This window comes from Calliphora vicina, chromosome 5 (genome assembly GCF_958450345.1).
Source record: "Calliphora vicina chromosome 5, idCalVici1.1, whole genome shotgun sequence".
Lineage (NCBI taxonomy): Eukaryota > Metazoa > Arthropoda > Insecta > Diptera > Calliphoridae > Calliphora > Calliphora vicina.
The window spans coordinates 111,233,127-111,257,699 of NC_088784.1; the positions used below are offsets into that span (position 1 = coordinate 111,233,127).

Below are 24,573 nucleotides of genomic sequence, written 5' to 3' on the forward strand. Positions count from 1 at the left end.
TTTTTTTTTAAACTTAAATCGTTTTTTTAGAACCGAATCTATTATTCAGTCCAATCTCCAACAAACCAAAACTTTTAAATTTTAATCGATGGGTCGATTTTAGGATTTTCATTATATTAAAAGAAATCTAATAATTTGTGGTATTTACTCACTTTTGACGGTGTGTGTATATGTATTGGGATTAAGTGATTTTAAACTTAAAAACAAACAAAATACTGTTTAAAATTATTCCATAATGGAAAAATTTCAATATTTTTTTTATTTTATTAAATAAAAATCATAACAAAAATATTAGTACATAGTAATACATTAAATAAAATAAAATTAAATTATTTTGGATGTGGAAAAGCATAAAAAGTTCTCTTAATAGAACCACCAAACATTAATTAAGCTCTGACTAAAACCTCATAATCATGGATGCGTACCTCTTGGCCACCGAAAGGTATGTACAAACAACCATGAGAGGGATGAATTTTACCAGGTGTCAGACTGCCACTCCAATGACCACGACCAATGTACAAAGGTTCGCCATCGCAGGTGCGACCACAAACAACAGAACTGGGAGGTACACTGCCATTAGAATCGGGTACCCAGCCATAACCGTAACCAGCCAACAGCTCGAAGTCATATTTGGAATGTTCCTGACCGCCGTGGGCCACATACGCGCAGCCCTTGTTGGGCACAACCTTGGCAGGTAATAAGTCGCCATCATGATAGGCACGGCCAACATAAATTGGATCACCATCGGCATCATGGCCGGCTAGAATGGTACCGGGCACGATATTGTTGCCGGAGGAGGAAACCCAAGTTTCTGGTTGCACCAGGACTTCATAGTGGTCCAATTTGTGTTCACCGCCACCATAGGGAATGTACAAACAACCATGGGAAGGATGAATTTTACCAGGAGTCAAACTGCCAGCCCAATGACCACGACCCACATACAAAGGTTCACCATCGCTAGTTTGTCCAACCTGCAAGGCGTGAGGAGGTACACTGCCACCGCTGCCGGGAATCCAAACTGAAATGTTACAATATAAATTATTTGTAAAAGTCGAATTTGTTTGCAATATTGCAACTCACCATAATGATGACCGGTTAAAATTTCAACATCGTGCTTGTTGATTTCCTCACCGCCCCAGGCAACATAAGCTTGTTTCTTGCTTGGTACTACTTTGGCTGGCAACATGTCACCGTTGTGATAAGCACGTCCCACGTAAATGGCATCACCATCTGAATCATGACCAGCATGAATGGCGAATGGTGGCAAATCTTCATAAACATTTGATGCAACCCAAGTGTGATCTGGCGGGAAGGAAATAAAAAAAAATTATTAAATTTATATTAAGAATCGAAATCTGCTATATCTCTGTGAGAAATCGTTTTTGTTTTTAATGGAAATACTACATATCGCACTCGTTCAACAACTCAAAATTTTAAAATGTTCTGTAGAGGGCAAACACTGTTTGCGATTACATTTTAAGAGAATTTGAAAATCCGAATACATCATATTAAGCAAATTTCATTTCAAAATATTTTTACATTGTTCTTCTTTAAAATTTTTGCAATTATTGCAAAATAAATCTATTTTTTGAGATAATACCATTTTTCTGAAACTTCTCAATATTTTTTTGTATTATTTTATTAACAAAACAGTATCAACTCAAAATACAACCAAATTTAAATAACACAATTTGATTATTTTTAACTTGAATAAAGGCTCAATTCAAAATAAAACATTTTTTTATGAAAATATACGATGTATTTTTATTTAAATTTTTGTATTAACTCAAAATAATACCTTTTTGTTGATACAAGGTAGTCACTAATTATCACGAAAATGGTCTCAAATGTGGTTTTCGACATGAAAAAGTAATCGGAATACGTTGAAATTTTTACAGTAGATAGATATTGATGTTGTTAGTTGATTTCTAGCAAAAAGTGAATTTTTAAAATTTTTTAGTTAATACAGTATTGTTGAACGAGTGCGATATGTATTTTCAAATTGTTGAAAATTAGTTTGCACTTTATTTGATCTACTTTCAAAACATTTTCCACGAATTTTACAAAGATTAGAAATAACAAACAAAAACTACTTTCAATCATTTATTAAGGGTAATATGGTATATTTTTAACTTGAATTCCTAATCGTTATCAGTTATTTTGAAAAAGTCATAAAAATATATAGATAAACACTCATTCATATACGAGTACATGCATAAAACCACAGTAAGCAATCGTATAATATTGATAGACATTAAATCATTAATAAATAAACTTTTTAAAAGTTCTGTCTTAAACAAAGTCTCACAATTAATATTAATTTAAACAATTTTAATACCCTCGGATTAACAAAAAAAACATTAATATCAATGACACTAAATACATGTTGGCAAATATCGATCGATAATTGCAACAAAAATTATAAAACACTTTACACATGTGTTTTAAACAAACAAAATTCTTATTTACACAATTTAAATTTGTTTTATTGTTCCATGTTTCATTCTTTACACAAAATACATTTGTAAGCAGGTAAATATTAGTTGAGACACTGTTAATAACTGGTATGTTGTAGTTAGTAACTGTATATACAAATACACAAGTGTATCTGGAAATAAACGTTTCAGTACTTTTTTCAGCTCCTTTTAACATCGAAACTTATGTATGATTTAAGTACCTTTTCTGAATTCCAAACTTATTTAATATTTATTTAATATTTTTATAAACAATTAAGATCTTTATTTACACATGGCTCTACTGCTTTTTTGATCACTCATAATTAACACCAAATATCGACTTTTATATGAATAATCTAAAATCACTCATATTTCGTTAATAAGAGGTCCTAGACGAAAAAGGACAAAAATCTGTGATCCCTCATATTTCTCACCAAATATCGATTTTTATTTGAAAAATCTAAAATCACTCATATTTCGTTAATAAGAGGTGCTAGAGGAAAAAGGACAATAATCTGTGATCACTCATATTTCCCACCAAATATCGATTTTTATATGAAAAATCTAAAATCACTCATATTTCGTTAATAAGAGGTCCTAGAGGAAAAATGACAAAATCTGTGATCCCTCATATTTCCCACCAAATATCGATTTTTATATGAAAAATCTAAAATCACTCATATTTCGTTAATAAGAGGTCCTAGAGGAAAAAGGACAAAAATCTGTGATCACTCATATTTTCCACCAAATATCGATTTTTATATGAATAATCTAAAATCACTCATATTTCGTTAATAAGAGGTCCTAGAAGAAAAAGGACAAAAATCTGTGATCACTCATATTTCTCACTAAATATCAATTTTTATATGAAAAACATAAAATCACTCATATTTCGTTAATAAGAGGTCCTAGAAGAAAAAGGGCAATAATCTGTGATCCCTCATATTTCCCACCAAATATCGATTTTTATATGGGAAAACTAAAATCACTCTTATTTCGTTAATAAGAGGTGCTAGAGGAAAAGCACACAAATCTGTGATCACTCATATTTCCCACCAAATATCGATTTTTATATGGGAAAACTAAAATCACTCATATTTCGTTAATAAGAAGTGCTAGAAGAAAAAGGGCAATAATCTGTGATCTCTCATATTCCACCAAATATCGATTTTTATATGGGAAAACTAAAATCACTCATATTTCGTTAATAAGAGGTCCTAGAGGAAAAATGCCAAAAATCTTTGATCCCTCATATTTCCCACCAAATATCGATTTTTATATGAAAAATCAAAAATCACACATGTTTCGTTAATGAGAGGTCCTAGAAGAAAAAGGGCAATAATCTGTGATCACTCATATTTCCCACCAAATATCGATTTTTATATGGGAAAACTAAAATCACTCATATTTCGTTAATAAGAGGTCCTAGAGGAAAAAGGACAAAAATCTGTGATCCCTCATATTTCCCACCAAATATCGATTTCTATATGAAAAATCTAAAATCACTTATATTTCGTTAATAAGAGGTCCTAGACGAAAAAGCACAAAAATCTGTGATCACTCATATTTCCCACCAAATATCGATTTTTATATGAAAAATCTAAAATCACTCATATTTCGTTAATAAGAGGTCCTAGAAGAAAAAGGACAAAAATCTGTGATCACTCATATTTCCCACCAAATATCGATTTTTATATGAAAAACATAAAATCACTCATATTTCGTTAATAAGAGGTCCTGGACGAAAAAGCACAAAAATCTGTGATCACTCATATTTAACACCAAATATCGATTTTTATATGAAAAACATAAAATCACTCATATTTCGTTAATAAGAGGTCCTAGAAGAAAAAGGTCAATAATCTGTGATCCCTCATATTTCCCACCAAATATCGATTTTTATATGGGAAAACTAAAATCACTCTTATTTCGTTAATAAGAGGTGCTAGAGGAAAAAGCACACAAATCTGTGATCACTCATATTTCCCACCAAATATCGATTTTTATATGGGAAAACTAAAATCACTCATATTTCGTTAATAAGAGGTGCTAGAGGAAAAAGCACACAAATCTGTGATCACTCATATTTCCCACCAAATATCGATTTTTATATGTGAAAACTAAAATCACTCTTATTTCGTTAATAAGAGGTGCTAGAGGAAAAAGGACAAAAATCTGTGATCTCTCATATTTCCCACCAAATATCGATTTTTATATGAAAAATCTAAAATCACTCATATTTCGTTAATAAGAGGTCCTAGAGGAAAATGGACAACAATCTGTGATCACTCATATTTCCCACCAAATATCAAATTTTATATGAAAAATCTAAAATCACTCATATTTCGTTAATAAGAGGTCCTAGAAGAAAAAGGACAAAAATCTGTGATCACTCATATTTCTCACTAAATATCAATTTTTATATGAAAAACATAAAATCACTCATATTTCGTTAATAAGAGGTGCTAGAGGAAAGAGGACAAAAATCTGTGATCACTCATATTTCCCACCAAATATCGATTTTTATATGGGAAAACTAAAATCACTCATATTTCGTTAAGAAGAGGTCCTAGAAGAAAAAGGGCAATAATCTGTGATCACTCATATTTTACACCAAATATCGATTTTTATATGAAAAATCTAAAATCACTCCTATTTCGTTAATAAGAGGTCCTAGATGAAAAAGGACAAAAATCTGTGATCACTCATAATTCCCACCAAATATCGATTTTTATATGGGAAAACTAAAATCACTCTTATTTCGTTAATAAGAGGTGCTAGAGGAAAAAGCACACAAATCTGTGATCACTCATATTTCCCACCAAATTTCGATTTTTTTATATTTAGTACTTTTAAAAAAGTACTCTTTTGGTCTAGTATATAGGAGTGGTCTTTATTAAGAGACAATAATTAGTAATCATTATTTTTTGTATAAAAATAAGTTACAAGGGAATATTTTTAATTAACCCTTTGTTTTATAACAGCAAGTTTAATTTTATTACAATGAAAATTTAGAATACCGAAACAGACATTGTAAGCTTTTTATTTAAAAATAACAATAAATCTTTATCAATATAATAAATTCATTAATCAGCTGAAAATATCGAACGAGGTTAATAATACTTATTTCCAGCGAAATTGAAACTATAGTTCTAACTGCAACGAATGGATTTAATAAGAATGTAACGGATATAAAACTTGTAGCGGTGCCATAAATAGGTATGAGAAATGATATTCTTTGTTCGGTTTCAAAATAATATGCAAAAAGTGTCTATTTGTAATAAATTACTGTTACACACTAAATTGTCTACAAAAATACTACTTGCGTTTCTTTTGAATATAAAATAGTATAAACTAAAGAACAATCGTATAAACTTCTCCACCTCTGTTCACTTGTCTAGGTAACTGATAAATTGATAATTTGTGAAACAGTTCGCTGACTATAGTTAATATAGATAGGACTTCTTCAAAGTTCATTTGGTTATAAAATTTAGTCACTTGAGAAAGAACTAGAAACAAACGAGCTTTTAATATAAAAAAAACTATGATACACATTGTTTAATTATTTGAGGAAATAATATTTATCAAAATTTCCAGCAAATGTTTACTTAAACTTATGTGTCTTCAATAAGAACAAACAGTGTCAAACCATTTAAAAATATAAAATTTTCTAAATCAAAAAATGCATTTTCACATTACGTGGTCAAAAAGTTTACTTTTTTAACTTAACTCAGCCAGTGACCGCTTTTTCTTTTAATTTATGACACAATTTTCACTTACCCATTTTAAGTTTTTCTGTTTTTTTTGTTTTAAATTAAATTATTATTTAACTATTATATTTTTACGTTCTTTAGTCTTTGAGCTTTTAACTGTAACTGATGTGGTTAAGGTGAACAAATATAGTTAACAAGTTTGTTTTTTTTCTCTTATCAGTTCCTTCTGCTGATATTCGTACTTGTTGTTTTCATAAACACCTGATAAAACAGTTGTTACCGGTGTATAGAGGGTGTTGAAGTCGAAATACTGTTAAGATAAAGTACATTTTCAAATATTGAGGTGAACACTTCGTTCATTTGAAAGTGAAATAACAGCACCCTGTACTATATCTAGATGTTTAATCTTATCAATCTTGTGAAATAAAAAAATAAATATCTACGTTTAAACTTTCAGTTGCTAGATTTGAGTTGTTTTAACTACTACAGTGACTAATAGAAATCAATATCTATTCCAATACATTTCCATTCCATTTGAAACATTTTCCCCTGGAAGGCGGTGGGGAAGTCCCTCAGGCTTTCCATGTATCATTCACACTAGCAATGTAAAATTGAGGAGCGGTGTATTAGCTTATTAGCAAGGTTGGTTACCGATTCGAAACGATTAAAAGGTACTGCCAATTTGAAGTAGAAAAAATGTGTGTTTACATAATTAATAACTATTAACCCGCAAGAGTGCCTCAAGGCATATATTACAAAACACCAATTATCTCAAAAAGTAATAAAAACTTTTTTGTTAAATTTAACTGTGACTTTAGTTACAGTTTTGTTAACATTTCCCTCGAAGGTCGAAATGCATTCTGACTTTTAGTTTTTGTTCTGTCAGCTGTTTTGTAAGTGATGTCATAATTTTAGCACGTGAAATTTTGTGTGAAATTTTTTTTAAATCAAAGTTTTACTAACTTTTAGTTGCCCGATCTATTCGAAATATTTTTTATTAGTTCTTTTTCAATAAAATCGTATCATAAATATTGTTTTTTACACCTAAACCGACAACAATGCCCTGAGGCACTCTTCACCTTTTTGCTGTTCTGACTTTATTGGGTCATAATTACCCTAAAAAAATTATTCGACAACTTTTTAAAGTTTGCGGGATTCACAACAGATGGCGTATCTTTTGAATGAGGTTTTTGTTTTTAATACCTTATACTCGTATGTCATTTTGAAGGGTACATTTCTGTCATTTAATCTAACTTTGCTATTAAACATTATAGTGTAAACCACAACGTTTTTTTTTGCTTCGAAAATGTCGAATTTTGTGCGGGAAGTTTAGCTTTACTTCTTTAATTTGAAAATAAAGTGCAGCTGAAGCTCATCGAGTGCTCATAAAAATGGTTGTCACAAACAATCGGTGTTGTATCGTTGTATGCCATAATTCAAACTAATTTTTCGAAACAAAACATTAATACAAAAAATTACGACATACAACGATACAATGAATGCTACGACGCCGATTGTGAACTGGACAAACATTTTTAAAAAATCAAAAATTTTAAAAGATTTTAAACATGTTATTTGTTTTCAAATAACAATTTCAAAAGTCATTATTACTAATCTAAACATTTTCGTTGCTAGTCTGAAAATCCCATAGAACACTGACTCATTTTCATAGGGTTGTTTTGGGAAATTGAGCTTTTTTATCTTGAACTCTTCAATTTCATTGGAAGTACATAGTAAGTAAGTATTTTTGGTATTTATACATTTTTATTTTGTTTCTTATTTCTGTTTTTTTTATTTTTTTGCTTTCATTATTTATCGCTGATACAAAAGAATGGCGTTCGATCATGGACACATGAATCAGCTTTAGCATTTCGCCATCAAATAACAACAAGTTAAGAAGTCAGTCAGCGATAACGAACATAAAATATTGCCTGCAGGTTGTATTTATTTTCCACCGAAATTAAACTAAACAAATAAATAAATAAAAAGTAAAAAATAACGAAATGGGTAAGTTTTTGTTTAAATAAATATTAATGCAAACAAAGTTTTAAAAATTATCAATAGATTAATCAATTATTATTATAAACAAATAGAACAATTTAGAAACAGGAATTAGTTTTAGTACTGAACAAAAATATTTGATTTGAGAAATAAAGCGAAAAATATGTCATTCTCATAGAAAAATAAATTTTTAATAAAATTAAAATTTTTAGTAATGTTAATAATGATCGCAACCATTCTTGCCAATTATCAATATTCAAATGTCTGGCAGTTTCAGTGAAGCAATTGATAGTTGTCGCAAAATTGGGAATCCAGTTCTTGTTATTCAGTACAATCGCTACATACATATATCATTTAACGCTTACTCATTCTCACCAGCTGCCGAAAAAGGTACTCTAATTTCAAATTTCTTAAAAAAATTCTTAAATTTTTTCCTATCTTTCTGAAAACGTATGAATTCCGAGCCAAAAGAACTACTCATATTTTGAGGTCAACAACGAATCAAGCCAATATCAGAAGTACTCTGTTCTGAAGTGAAGCGTTTGCCAGAGATAAAGTTCTGCATCGAATGGAACAAATAGTAGTCCGACGGGGAAAGGTTTGGCCTATAAAAGCGGGTAATGCAAAACTTCCCAACCACTTCATTCTAAATACTTTTTAAAAGGTATTCCAACATGTGGGCGAGCGTTGTCATGATGAAATATTACGATTTCATGTCTGGCCTCATATTCTGGGCGTTTTTCGTCCAATGCTCGCTTCAAACGAATCAGTTGCGTTCGACTGATTGGCCGGGCTTAACGTACTATCTCTTACGCTTCGGGTTATCGTAATGGATTCATTTTTCATCGCAAGTAATGAATCGGCTCTAAAATTATTTTCTTTTATAGCGTTCAAACATTATTTCGGACATGCAAAATCGTCTTTCAAGGTCTCTCGGCTTCAATTCGTAAGGTACCAAATTTCCTTATTTTATACGAATCCTGCTGCTCGCAAACATTTTCAAATTTCTGCTAGAATAGCTCCCCATGATTTTGCAAGCTCTTGTTGAGTTTGACAACAATATTCATGGGGTAATGCCTCCGATGGAACACATTCACCATAAGCTTTGGTGAGCAATCGGTGTGCTTGAGAAGTAAAGCAAAACTTTCCGTACAAAATTCGAAATTTTCTAATCAAAAAAAATCTTTGTTGTTCACACTATAATACAGGCGCGGATCCAGAGAGGGTGAAATAGGAAATTCACCACCCCTCCCCCCCCAAAACCGAAAAGTTTTCATATAAAAAAAGAGTAAAATATCCTCGCCTGCTTATAATATATAACTAAGTGAGAATAAATTACCCTTCAAATGACATATAAGTTATTAAAAACAAAAACCGCATTCAAATGATATGACATCATTTGTACTTAATCCATGGAAAATATATACTGAAGATTTTACTAGATAACTTTAAACCTTTCACCACCAAGTTTAAAAGTTAAATTTTTTAGCATTTTGTGCTGGATATTGATGAAACTTTTTGAGTTTGGGCTTATTTCTTAAATATTATCGTATTAAAGACAGATGAATCATTTGATTTTTTTAATGAATTGGTAACATTCTTTATTGGAAGGTTTCCAAATATACAACAAATACATATTATGAAATAAAAACTGTTGAAGGAATCTTTCTTGGATGGAATGGATCTATGAATATTTTGTCTTGTTTGTACCTCTTTAATTCTCACTCTGATTTGTGTCTCTGTAACTATTCTTGTTTCAAAATATGAAAATATGTCTTCCGAATATTGTATTTTCACAGTTAAGTTAATTCTAATTAATTGTAAATAGATTTTCGGGTCTAAAATCATATCTTTCACTGTTAAATCTGCTTTGGATATTAACTTATAACTAGTTTGTTTTCCAGTTAAAATGTTTGAATTTGAAATAGTTCAAAAGAAAAAACCGATAACCAAATTTTGGGTTTTCAGTTTCGGTTTTGAATCATGAAAAACCGCGGTTTCGGTTAAAACTGAACGTATGAACGTATTCCTAGTTTTGGTGTAACTGTGATTTGAACACTAAGGATTGTGCACTTCTAAAAAACAATGGATACACTTTTAAAAATGTTTAACTAATTTTATTTTAGCCACTAAATGGTTTCATTCGTCACCCTATGCACCACTACCACCCAATGCCGTAGTGGGTGGTTACGATACTGACGGCAGTGTAATATACGTGGGACGATCATATCATGAAGGTAATCATTTGCCAGTCAAGGTAATACCCAGCAAAAGAGCCGCGTACATTTCGTGGGCTGGTGGCGAACATGCCAAATCCCATTATGAACTATTGGTGGGCGAAAATTATACGTGGCAGCCGTGCTTTGGAGCAAATATACCACCGAATGCCATACAAGCGGGTGAGACAGTGAATGGTAGTGAACCATTGTTTATTGGCCGTGGACATTATGGCAACAGTTTGGTAGTTGGGAAAATACAACCCTCTCACGCTTGCCTTTATATACCATTTGCCGGCGAGGAAATTAAATTAGACAAATATGAAGTACTAGTTTATGGAGGAGCTGGAGTAAATGCAAATCGTCCGGAGGAGAGTGATCTAATAAAATTTGAAGGTATGTAGTTATTTGATCTATAAACAATGAGTTCTTAAAACTAATTGATAACATTCTCCATTTTTAAGATCACAAATGGATCCATTCTTCAGCCTATGCTAATTTACCGCCTAATGCGGTGGTTGGTGGCAATGATGTAGACGGTGATATGATTTATGTCGGTCGAGCTTTTCACGACGGTGACATGTTGGTGGCCAAAGTAATACCAGCCAAAAAAATAGCCTTTGTGTCATTTAGGGGTGCTGAAATACCGAAAGATCATTTTGAAATTTTATGTGGCCGTAATTTGGTTTGGCGTCATTGCTATAATCATATAATACCGGATAAAGCCGTGCTGTGTGGAAGAACAGCTTTGGGCCAGCCGGTTTATATTGGTCGTGGACATTATGAGGGCAGTTTGACGGTTGGAAAAATTTCCTCAGTTCACAAAGCTTTGTTTATACCCTTCAGAGGAGTAGAGAGACGTTTGGAGACATATGAAATATTAGTAGAGGAGAAGTTGATACCAGGATGGCAAGTGTCTGTCTCAACAGATCCACTGCCTCCTCCACCACCACCAGCAATGACACCGGAAAAGCCTTATCCTTATCCACCTGTGCAAACACCCTATCCTTACCCTGAAATGAAACCACCAATGCCAATGCCAACACCAATTGACCCACCACCACCTTATGTTGCTGTAGCCCCTTGTATGCCTATGCCCAGTCCATCTCCAAATTATCCCACACCAGCTTGCCGTTTCCCAAAACCTACACCCCATTATCCAACTCCAACACCAGCTGAAACTTATCCTGGACCATCCGAACATTTTCCAAATCCTCCGCCGCCATCTTATGCGCCTTCTGTGTCCCGTCCTTATAACATGTGGATTTCTGCCCATCCCGGTAGTACGCCTGGTAATGCCGTACATGCTGGCCACGACATCGATATGACCACAATTTACGTCTGTCGAGCTTATCATAATGGAAACTTGCTACCCGGCAAGGCTGTACCCGGCCGTTCTTGTGCTTACATTTCATACCAGGGTAAGGAAATTCAAAAACCTAACTATGAAATGTTGGTGGGCGAACATTATATGTGGGTACCAGCCATTCATGGCTTTGCTATGGGGGCCGTGGAGGCTGGACGAACTGAGTGCGGAGAACCTTTATATGTGGGTAGAGCCCATTACAATGGCAGCTTGACCTGTGGCAAAATTCGGCGCTCTCATGACTGCCTTTACATACCATTCGGTGGTCGAGAGATCAGAATCGCTCATGGCTATGAAATTTTGGTAGACAGAAATCAGCATAATCATGGTCATAATGTTGCTATATGTTACTGAGAGGACTTATCCAATTATAAAGCGCAAGACTGGTATACACAAAGCCGTTTAACATACTATATTACACATTTATGAAATAAAAATATAACTTTATACGCATAAAGATCAAATGAGAGTATATTTTTCTAATGAAATATTTTGTGTAAGCTAAGTTGGTCCATAAATATTTTCGAAAAGAAGTAACAATTTCCTACACATTGATAAATATATACTTTCCACTAGTCAAATTTATGGATTCAAAATCAACAACACAGATGGATTTAGATCCTCTGTTAGCTAAATTCCAGACAAAGGTAGTTAAAAACCGTTTCAAATGCGAATATCTCATAAACTATAAGAGATAATATTGGACTTAAAAATGCGGGATTTACAAAAGATTTTGTTTTTAATAACTTATGTACATATGTATGTTACAAATCTTTGAAGGTTACATATCTTTGATTTATTCTCACGTAGTTATTAAACATTATAGTGTAAACAACAAAGTCTTTTTTTGTTTCGAAAATGTAGAATTTTGTACCAACGAATCGTAATATGGGGGAAGTTTTGCTTTACTTCTTTAATTTGAAAAAAAGTGCCGCTAAAGCACAATTATTGCTCACCAAAGCTGAATTTGACACGGAAGACAAAAATCGCCAAGTTTAAAGACCTAGAATTGAAGCCATTACTCCATGAAGATTGTTGTCTCAACTCAACAAGAGCTTACAAAATCATTGGGAGTTACTCAAGCTGCAATTCCTAAAGGCAGGGAAATTGGGTACCATACGCATTAAAGTCGGAAGACCTTGTAATACGATTTTTTCATTTCCGAAATTATGTTTGAACGCTATAAAAGAAAATCATTTTTGCACCGAATCTTTACTTGCGATGAAAAATGGATCCATTACGATAACCCGAAGTAAGAGATCGAACGTGAAGTTCGATTCGCCGGGCAACCAGGCGAATCGACACCAAAGCCAAATATCCATGGCGCTAAGATAATGCTCAGTATTTGGTGGGAGCAAAAGGTCATATCTATTATGAGCTGCTGAAATCCGGGCAGACCATCACGTGGAACCGAACACAACTGATTCATTTGAAGCGAGCATTGGCCGAAAAATTACCAGACATGTAATCGTAATATTCCATCATGACAACTCTCTGCCACAATATGCAATACCTGTTAAAAACTATTTAGAATGAAGTGGTTGGGTAGTTTTGCCCCACCCGCCCTATAGTCCAGACCTTGTCCCTTCCTAATACTATTTGTTTCGATCGATGCAGAACGCTTTCTCTGGGATACGCTTCACTTTGGAACAGAGTATCCGATATTGGCTTGATTCGCTCTTGGGCGCAAAAGGGCGTTTTTGTGTTCACATAGTTTTTTCTACTAATACATTCTCACCACTTAGGTTTTTGACAACTGAGTTAGGTATTTGACAGGAGAGTTTCCGCTCTATGTCAATTCTCTATGACTATAACAAGGTTTATTGTAGGTATCTACTAGTAGATTCTATATACATACATATGTATGTGTATAAAAATCTCTCTGATTTTCCATATACCCGAGATACCCCACTTTGTGTTTAAAGTCCAAATTCAAAACTTAAACTCAGCTACTGCTCATCTATAGCCATGGGCTAAAACTAATGAACTTGTAATTTGTTCTATTGGAATTAAAAATATCATAATTTAAGGGTTTTTAGCATGAATCTTAGTTAACGGTCTTATTCATGTTTAATTTTACGCCCTTATTTAAAACGAAAATCTTATTTTAGCGCCCAAATTGATTTATGCACAAAAACCAATTCGAAAAGTTAAATATTTACATATTTTTGAATTAAAGCTTTTTCAAAACGAATAAGCTTTTAAAATAAATACACTGCGTTTTTCGCTGATAAGACTAAAAAACAAGAGTAAACATATAAAATATTTGGTTCTCATGAGTTAATCACAGTTTCTTATAAATTTAGCTAATACATAGTGGTAGGTATGTTTGTACGTAATTGAATTGCAATCGAGCAATATTCTTAGAATTATATGTGTGCAATTTAGCGCGTTCCGCCCTATATTAAGCGATTTTCAATAACCCAAAAGTAGCATTTTTACAAGCCAGCGTTTTTTTTTTATTTTTATTTTGAAAAACGCCTTTCGTTTTAAAGTCCTTTTAATTTAATTTAGTTGGCCACTTAAAGCTGAGACCAAACGTAAATTGTATTAAAAAAATGTGTGAACGTTTGCTCTTCTGAATTCTATAATATTTGCACAGAAAAAATGAAAAAAAGTTCTTAAGTGATTAATTTGTTTAATTAAACAATTTCTTATAGTTGTGTATCAGCAATTCATTTGTTAAAAATTTATTTGAATATTGAAAAGAAAAAGAAAAAATTGTGTCAAATTTAAAAAAATAAATTTTATGTACATCAATGAATAACAGAAAATAATAGAATATTGGCGAATTTTTAAGGGCCAATGAACAAGGTATGTATATTAATTATGTTCTTGTAAAATTGGACATAGAACCTTTAAAAGAAATATTCATTCTACAGGATTTTAATGAGCGAAAACGTCATTTTTGGCAGAGACTTCAATCTCCGACTTCATTTTTGGCAGAGATTGAGATTCCTTGAAAAAATCGGACGGACTAGTGTATGTGGAACCAGTGAAGTGGAATGTTTGTATTAGAAGACCATCGCATTTATTACAGATTAAACCTTAATAAAATAATCTAATTAAAAGAAACCTTTATTATTTTTTTCTTAGTATATAAAGGTCAATTAATTATGAAGTTATTATAAATACATCATAGAAAATGTAATTAACGACTAACAATATAATTTTTTAATATGACAAACACATTGTTAAAATTTAATAGTTGATTGTTAACATATTAATTGTTCAATAAAACAGACTCGTTATTTAAAAATATTTGTTAAGTTTTAACAATTTTTTTCAACAAAATTATTTTTTGTATTTACAATATTTGTTGTTGGTGCCTTTTCAATTAAAAACAAGTAAGAAAGTATGGTCGGTCAAGCCCGACCATATAATACCCTACACCAAGTAAATGAGTAAAAATATTTTTCTTTTAAAATTTCAATAATTTATATTTTTGAGTGATTTTCGGAAGTGGGCCTTATATGGGAGCTATGACCAATTATGGACCGATCACCATAAAATTAGGTCGTGTGATTTATGTCTATATTAAAGTTATCTATGTTGAATTTTGTGTGTATACCAACATTTTTAAGCGATTTATGCACGTTAAAGTGATTTTCGGAAGCGGGTCTATATGGGAGCTATGACTAATTATGGACCGATCGTAACAAAATTTGGTGACATGCATTTTGTATATATAAAACTTATTTGGAGCGAAATTTGTGTAGATACATAGATAAATTAAACATTTATGACCGATAAAGTCCAATTTCGAGGGGACATTTGTATGGGGGCTAGGTGAAATAATAGACCGATTTCAGCCAGTTTCAATAGGCTTGGTCCTTGGGCCGAAAAAGTATTATGTACCAAATTTGATTGAAATATCTTCAAAATTGCGACCTGTACTCTGCGCACAAGGTTTACATGGACAGCCAGCCAACCAGACGGACGGACGGACATCGTTTAATCGACTCAGAAAGTGATTCTAAGTCGATCGGTATACTTTAAGGTGGGTGTTAGACTAATATTTTTGGTCGTTAGAAACATCTGCACAAACGCATAATACCCTCCCCACTATGGTGGTGTAGGGTATAAAAAAATAATTGTATTGACGAATTTGGTATTTAATATGACAATTGATTTGTCGTAATTTTTTTCTGTGTGGATATACAAGGATTTTTATGAAAATATGTATGTATATTTAAACTAGAATACATAAGCATTATTTAAAATTTTTGAGCAACTTCTAATAATTTTTTAAGGAATCTGTGTACCAAGTTTCAAATAATTTGGAACGGTTAAGGTCCGATGCCTTGTGTTTCCTCAATAACCGAAACTTAAATGAAATACATATGTATGTAAGTTGTCAGTTATGAAATCATAACCAGAATTATTGCAAGCGACGAATAGTTTCCATTTAAGATATCTTTTGATACCAACATTCAGCATTTTTAGTATATACTATCTAGCGTGTTTGGAGGTGCTACATAGCGCGTTTTGGTCATAATAGTTCACATCACTGGGTTGTTTCCGCAAAATGCTCTTGTAATAAATAAATAAATAATAAAGCTCTTTTATCACTGATTATTATGGTTTATAAAACAAAATTACGTAGCAATATTTGAATTCTAAACTACATACATATTGATAAAATAAAAATTTCACTTTGAACAAAGACGTAAATTTAATCATGATCTTGGTAATTAAGCTTCATTAAAATTTATTTTTGTTATTTTTGTTTTCATATAGTTTTCACTAAATATCAACTATTCGAAAACCGACTATTGGAAACAGTCGAATAATCGAACTCCATAATTAAAAAGAAACCCAATATTAGAGCATCACGTTCTCTTTCAAACACTGCATGTCACGGAACGGAATGGATTTTTAGATTCGATTAACTGAACTATCTTAACAAACATAAAATGCATTCGCATTGGAAAAATGGAAATTTTACTTCATTGAAACACATTAAAAATAAATAAAATCAATTTGTGTAATTGTGTAAATCTAATTTTATCTTCTAGAGTTTGATTCGATATTTGCGTTACGTTTTAACCTTTTCAAAACGCTGGTTTATTTCCTTTAAATAAACCGGATACTTTTGATTGCAAATAAAAGCCGTTTAGTAGTTTGAAAATGGTAACAACTCTTTATTTATTCAAATGTACAACAACAACAGAATTAAATAGTCACTCAATGTTTTTTATACACGTTTGTAAATTCGCAGAAATACATACACAATTTATAATGTACACGAATTTACTTGAAAAACACAACACACTTTAAGGCACTCAGTTGATGTTTATTCGGAAAGCGTCTCTGATAAACTCACTCACGACTGCAACCTCTGCCACTATTTATAACACTGCCATCTGCACTCTAGATTGTTCTTTAACTGTCAAAATTCGAATATTCTAGATCTTACTAATACATACGCCATCTGTGGTGTACTTTCTACAATGTTCTTAAACTGAATATTCGAATACAGCGTTGCCAACTTACGACAACTGAAAGCTTCTATTTAATAATGCCCACAGATATGTTACAGTTTGCTATTACAGCACTGTTATTTGAAAGCATTATGTTACTTTTAAATCAGCCCTTAAAATCGTTATATTTGAATTCAAGTACAATTTCGTAACAGTATTTTAAAGAGAAAGCTACCGATATTTGTCTGCATGATTTAAATTTATTTCTGTTTTTAGAACGAGTAAAATAAGAACTTCATAAATAACACTGTGCTAGTTGAAAGAACTGTCAAATGGGGCACCCGGCGGGTTTATCTAATTCGAGTACGCTGAATCCAGTGGTGCTAACCGTTTTTATACCCTTCACCATCGTGAGAAGGGTACATGTATATAAGTTTGTCATTCCGTTTGTAATTTCCACAATATAATTTTCCGATCCTATAAAGTATATATATTCTAGATACTTATAGATAGACGTATGGTTGAAAATCGGAAAAAAAAATTTTAACCCGAATTTGTTTTTCACCAAAAGTTTTTTTTCGCTAAATATTAAAAAAAAATTTAAAAAAACCAAAAAACAATTCGAATTTTTTTTTTTTTACAAAAAATGAAAAACAATTTTGAAAAAAAAAATTTTTGTTTACCTAACAATATTTAAAATTTTTATTTTGAAGTATAATTTGGTGAAGGGTATATAAGATTCGGCACAGCCGACTTGTGTTAGGTTAGCTCTTTTTTCCGAGATATACCGTTATTTGGAAAATGGAGGAGGTTGCACAATATAGTACTTATATTCGCGTAACTCAAAAATGGTTTAGCTTATTAAAAAAAATAAAAAACCGAAATTCCGCAACAAAATTACCTTTAAGTAAGACTGAAACTGTTTTTAATCTGCGCTGTCGTTTTAGAAATATATTTTTTTGGGCAGCATTTTCCAATTTTGTATGCCATTTTAAAAAACCAAAAAATTCGATATTTTCTTAAAAAAAATATTTGTTTTTTTGCGAAAAAAAAATTATTTTTCTAAAACGATTCGCAGATTAAATAAAAGTCAAAATTTTCTCAATTTTTTTTTTATATTAAAACAGCGGAGTATTTCCCGTTAACGCAAATTTTAAATATAGATTCGAGCCAGGATGATATATTTAGAAAAAAAAACTATTTGTGTTTATTGGATACCGACAACCGCGAAAAAGTAATTCGACTATGAAAGGTCCATTTTGATATTTGCAAAAAATGTAAAAAAGTTATAGCCCTAATGTACATATATGATATAATTATAATGGATTACATCAATGTAGGGTGTCATAATAAATAAAAACGTATGAAATAACTCTTTAAAAGATTCAAGAAATAATAAAAGACAATTTTTTAAGCAAATATAAGTATGTATGTATTTCGAAACCTTTTTTTATAAAACAAATAGATGTTCCTAAACGGATTCTCAAATCTTGTTGAACAAAAAATATCAGATCTTGAACACTTACATAGAACTAGTTCCGAAAACATCAATGTCAAACAAAAATTATTGAATAAATAACTAATTCAGAATACTTCCATCAAAGCTCCGTAATGCTTCCATTAAAATTGTTACAAAGTAACAATTTCAAAAAGAAATCATTTTAAAATTAAAAAATAATAAATTTTGATATATTCTGTTTTTGCTTGTACTTTACAAACCTTAGAATTGCTTGGCAATCAAGTTCATTTAAGGCCGTATGGCAACCCTAAACGGGATCATATTTAAAGGGGGGTTTCCTGTATGTATCGATGGATAGATGTATGTATGTAGTATGATATCATCAATTGATTTGATTTCGTTGAATTCAATTCAATTTAATACCTACTATGTAAATACACATTTCCTAAAAATACATTCAAATTATGAATTTATTGTTTGTGTGTACTAGATTTATTCGGTTAATAATCGGTTAATTTAAAATTATTCGATTAACCGAATAATGTCTATTTTAATTTTAAATTGAACATACAACCATGAATTTTGTGTACAAAAACATAGAAAACAAACAAAACATAACAATTGAACAAAAATAATAGCAAATCATGATACAATAATTGTAGAAGGTAGAATCACTAGCGAGAGTTTTCAATATTTAGCCCTATAAAGTCAAACTTTGATTTTGATTTTTTTCATATTTTTTTATATTTTCATATGTTTGACGTTACAAGAATTGTATAATTGAGAATTTATTTTCTACTGGGTGTACCTTATGTGGTTGTATCATGTAGCAAATAACATATTTGAGATCCTATTTGTATAAACATTTGAATTTTAGGATTTTAGTGAGATCTTCTGAAATAATCTTTTAAAAAAAGAATATAATTTAATTTTTTTTCTTTTAAACGATTTTTATACCCTACACCACCATAGTGGGGGGGTATATTGTGTTAGTGCTGATGTTTGTAACATGCCTAAATATTGTCCCAACACCCACCTTAAAGTATACCAATCTGCTCAGGATCACTTTCTGAGTGGATTTAGCGATGTCCGTCCGTCTGTCCGTCCATGTAAACTTTGTAATCAAACTACTGGTCGTAATTGAATTTGGTTAGAATCGGTCCATTATTTCTCCTATCCCCCATGCGATTGCCCTATCTGAAAATAGTTAAGCTCTCATAAATACCTCAGTTATATAGATTTCCAATCCAAATTCTGCAAAAATAAGTTTTATATAAGTCAAACTCGCCTCACCAAATTTTGTGATGATCGGTCCACAATCAGTCATAGCTACCATATAGACCCACTTCCAAAAATCACTTTAATTAGCATAAATCTCTTAAAAATATTTGTATTCTTATAAAACTCAACAAAAATAATTTATATATATACAAAAGTCATGTCACTAAATTTTATAGCGATGAGTCCATAATTAGTCATATCTCCCAAATAATGCCCACTTCCGAAAATCGATTTAATGAGTGTGATTTCTTAAAAAAGTTGGTATTCAAACAAAATTCAACACAAATAGCTTTTATAAACACAGAAGTCATGCCACCTAATTTTATGGTCGGGCTTGACCGACTATACTTTCTTACTTATTTTCTTTAGATTTAATAAGACTTGACTTGACGATTGTAGAAATCGAAAGCATGATAAAGAATATCCAATATCTCAGGTTTTTTTTAGTATTTTTCTAAGCATATTAAATCTCTCGTTATACCATTGGTGTCCTTTTAGGGTTGTTTTAGATATTGAATAGTTTTGAAAGTTTCGTTAAGTTCTGTACATATAAAAGCAAACAAAGTTTCAAATACATGTAAATTAAATACATATATCAGTTGTTATTCTGACTAAACACTAATACTAATTTTTTAAATTGAAATTTGTATTTGAATTGAATTGGAAAAATAAATACAAAAAAATATGTTAAAGTGCAAATAAAAAGGAATTTCGGTTAATCGACACAAATTAATCGGTTTATTTGTTATTTGAAAATCGGCAATTTTAAATTATTCGAACAGTTAACCGTCCAAAATTAATCGGTTAACCGATTAACGGTTAGTCGATTGAATACCCTAGTGTGTACACAAGCACTCTCGCATTAAAGGCTTGTTGTATTTTAAAAGCTTATCTGAAGCTTTCTTATCACGACCACAATAACCGAAGAGAAAATTGCATTTGCAAAAATATACATTCGATGAATCTTTTTAATAGTAATCGATCTTTTGTTTGACAACAATTCGCCTTAAGGTTATACAAATGGGTAAGAAAAACTATAAAGAAAAAACTATTTGTACCTATAAGAAAACAAATTTTATGGTCTTTATCATTTTTAAGTAGGAATTTTTTTAAAAAATATTCTGGTATAACATATATGTATGTAAATTATATATAAATTGTATATAGTGTAGACTGCAAATATTTGTTTTAATTTCAGCTATCAAATGGTTCCCATCTTCAACGACTGACTTGCTACCAAGAAATGTTGTAGGTGGTGGCTACGATAGCGATGGCAGCCCCATATATATAGGACGTTCATACCATGAAGGCTGCTATCTACCAGTGAAAGTAATACCCAGCAAAAAATCAGCGTATGTGTCATGGGGTGGCGTCGAACATTTCAAAACAAATTATGATTTATTAGTGGGTGACAATTATAGTTGGCAACCTCGCAGTTTTACTAAAGAAACTATTCCATCAAATGCCGTCAGCACGGGTCAGACAAGTAGTGGTGAATCCATCTTTATAGGCCGAGGACAATATGAAAATTGTTTAACAGTTGGAAATATCGTGCCTACTCATGGTTGCCTTTATATTCATGTTAATGACATGGAAATTAAATTGTTAAGTTTCGAAATTTTAATTTGCTGTGACGATACTAAGAAAGCATTAACAAAATCCATAGGTAAGTTGATAAATTGTTTTAATACCCTACACCAGTTTACATATACATACATACATACATACATACATACATACATACATACATACATATATATATGTATGTATGTTAAACACGACCAAAAAACATTTGAAAACTGTGTAATTTTCATACAAACACTTTAAAACTGTTTTGTGACCAAGGTGTTTCTCAATCAGGGTCTAAATGCCAATTTGTGCGAAAATAGCAGAATATTGATCTCATGTATGGCTTAAAAAATCCCAAAAATCAGAAAAGAGGAATCTCACTTATAAATTTTGTGAAGATCGGTCCATAAATAACCCCTAACCGCTACCAATAATTTAAAAAAAGATATCAAAGTACATAATTCATTTTATGCCGATCATTACTTATCATAGCTTCCTTCCATCAGTGATGTGTTTTATGTCACAATTTTACATGTAATTAGCAATGTCATTACCGAATTATAAGATGATTATTTTATAATTGGACCTAGCTTCAACATAAATAAGACCTTCCCCCGAAAATTACATAAAAATTTAAATTTCCCTAAATATTTTCTGTTGATCAGAAATTGTTGGTATTTAAAATGTTGAACATTTGTATCCGTCCGTCCGACGTTATAAAATACTTAATACACGATAAGGTCTAAACCAGAAGACCTAGAAAACTGTCACAAACAATTATTGCTAATGGCTACTTACGTATCCAAAAATTAACAAAGGAATAGGTCTTTTTTTTTAAACCCTTCACCGTGAGTAGTAAGTGTATATTAGGCACAGATCCAGATCAACCATTTGGGGTGTTGATCTTTTTTATATTAAAACTTTTCAGTTTTGTGGTGGTAATTTGCTTTTCCACCCTCCTGGATGCTTCATTCCGTTGGTAATTTCTAAATTTTTCATTTGCGGAGATAGCTATAATAATAACTTACATTGATACATTGATACATCAATATATCCGCCATAGTTCAATTTAGGTTGCTATTATAAGCAAAAAGCCCCGACTACCTTGAATTTTCACCAAAATTGTTTTTAACAATTTTTTTTTTATCAAAATATTTATTTCAAAAAATTCTTTGGTGAAGGGTATACAATTGTTTGCACAGACGAATTTAGTAACCTTACTTGTTTTTATTTAAAATTCGTTACAAATAAACTGTGTTTATCTAAGAACTAACTAACTAACTGGTGTAGGGAATAGTATGGTTTTCTATACTTTCTAATTTGTTTTAAATAACATTTCTATTAAACTATATTTTAGCCTCTAAATTTTCGCCAGATAAAGAGTTACCCGAACCAACATTTCAAGTGACAGAAGTCAGAGCAGTTCCATATTGCGAGCCAAATTATTCGGACCATTTAATAACTACTCAACCTCAACCACTGTCGCAGCCAGCTGAAACGCAACCAGACGCTACAGCGTCATCTTCAAATCCTCAACCAAATGTAGCGCAACCAGTAGCTGCAGCGCCATCTTCAACATCTGCCCAACCGGATTACGACGTTTGGGCATTGGCACAACCTGATATTCTCCCCCCAGACGCAGTACATGCTGGTTATGACATCGATGGACAACTGATATATGTTAGTCGAGTTTTTCATAATGGAGATTTTATACCAGCCAAAGCATTTCCCTCTTGCAACTTGGCCTGTGTTCCGTTCCAGGGTCAAGAGATTGTTAAAAGTAATTTTGAGTTTTTAATAGGCAAAAACTATATGTGGGTGTCTCCATATCCATTTCCTACTGGAGCTGTAGTAGTGAATCCCATTTCCACAAACGAAGCTTTATATGTGGGTCGATCAAATTACGGTGGCAGTTTACTGTGTGGCAAATTTCAACGTTCACAAAATTGTCTCTACGTACCGTTTGGTCGTCGAGAAATTCCAATTACTAGTGCTTATGAAATTTTAGTACATAAAGATAGATATTCGAGTGCAAGTCAACAACAAGCCAGTAGTGGCTGCTAAATGTGACGACGTACAACAAATTGTATTAATAAATTCAATAAATCTAGAATTTTTATATCCCGAAAATAGTTTTGTGCATAGATAAATACACATAGCTCGGAAACTCTCCTGTCAAACACCTAACTCAGTTGTCAAAAACCTAAGTGGTGAGAATGTATTAGTAAAATAAAACTATGTGAAAACAAAAACAATACTCATATGTGTGATTGTTTTGAGTAATTGTTTTGTTTGAGTTTATTTCTAGTTTTCGCTCTATGTGTATTTCTCTATGGTTTTGAGTTATTAAAGAGAAATCACATAATTACGCAACAAATATGTTCAAAGATATTGGTTTTTAAGAAATTATTGCTACGTTTTTACCTTTTAAAAGCTGTGGTTTATTTCCTTTAAATAAACCATATTCTTTTAGTTGCAAATACAAGCGATCAGTAGTTTAAAATTTGTAACAACTCTTTATTTAAATTTTCACAACTTAAAAAAACACTTTATAATTTACAAGTATACACTGGTAATACAGTTGATGTCAACCAAGGCGAATTTACTGTACAGGTGGCGTTGATATTACAACAAGTACAACATAGCAAAAACAACATTAGCGGTATTCACTGTTAAGTGCGAATGGTCTAGCATCATTGCAAATGCAAAATTTTACCGTAATCCAATAACAAAATACACACAAAAACATTTACAATTTTGCATTTGCAATGATGCATACCATTCGCACTTAATACTGAACTCCATTATTGTGTTTTATTGTTGCTTGAGGAACAAATGTTTCAAAAAAATTCAAATAACGCCCAAAAGTTCACCGTTATTAGAGTTATTGATTCTGAGTTTAAGTTAAGTTTCATAATATTTTGAACATTAGAGCCCAAAAAACCAAAAAAAAATTTCGTTATTTGACTCAGAATCAAAAAGTCTAATAAAGGTGAAATTTTGGACGTGATAGGAAATGTTGCTAAACCCGACTTGTTGGTTTAATTTTTTTTAGTGTGAATTTATTTTTTTAACAAATATATTTCATT

At 31.5% G+C, this 24,573-nt stretch overlaps 2 protein-coding genes across 2 annotated transcripts; one reads left to right on the forward strand and one right to left on the reverse strand.

Moving 5' to 3' along the window:
- Positions 1 to 213: 213 nt before the first annotated feature.
- Positions 214 to 1,322, reverse strand: LOC135960760 (uncharacterized). Its single transcript, XM_065512142.1, has 2 exons — positions 1,081 to 1,322; positions 214 to 1,018 (listed from the first exon to the last, which is right to left on the reverse strand). The coding sequence occupies exons 1-2, from the start codon at positions 1,184 to 1,186 to the stop codon at positions 387 to 389; spliced, it is 738 nt and encodes a 245-aa protein (XP_065368214.1). The 5' UTR covers positions 1,187 to 1,322; the 3' UTR covers positions 214 to 386.
- Positions 1,323 to 7,984: 6,662 nt separating this feature from the next.
- Positions 7,985 to 23,614, forward strand: LOC135961541 (uncharacterized). The gene is made up of 6 exons (XM_065513044.1): positions 7,985 to 8,176; positions 10,297 to 10,782; positions 10,851 to 12,103; positions 20,900 to 20,939; positions 21,114 to 21,581; positions 22,842 to 23,614. Exons 1-6 carry the CDS (start codon positions 8,173 to 8,175, stop codon positions 23,546 to 23,548), a joined length of 2,958 nt encoding a protein of 985 aa, XP_065369116.1. The 5' UTR covers positions 7,985 to 8,172; the 3' UTR covers positions 23,549 to 23,614.
- Positions 23,615 to 24,573: the final 959 nt, after the last annotated feature.

What these genes read in the sequence shown, in the direction of transcription:
- LOC135960760 (XM_065512142.1), bottom strand. Translation starts at nt 1,186, where the DNA reads ATGTTGCCAGCCAAAGTAGTACCAAGCAAGAAACAAGCTTATGTTGCC. An exon ending in TTTAACCGGTCATCATTATG is followed by an intron (nt 1,019 to 1,080) that starts GTGAGTTGCAAT and finishes GTAACATTTCAG; the next exon opens with TTTGGATTCCCGGCAGCGGT.
- LOC135961541 (XM_065513044.1), top strand. An exon ending in TGATCTAATAAAATTTGAAG is followed by an intron (nt 10,783 to 10,850) that starts GTATGTAGTTAT and finishes TCCATTTTTAAG; the next exon opens with ATCACAAATGGATCCATTCT. An exon ending in ATAATGTTGCTATATGTTAC is followed by an intron (nt 12,104 to 20,899) that starts TGAGAGGACTTA and finishes TAGTAATCGATC; the next exon opens with TTTTGTTTGACAACAATTCG.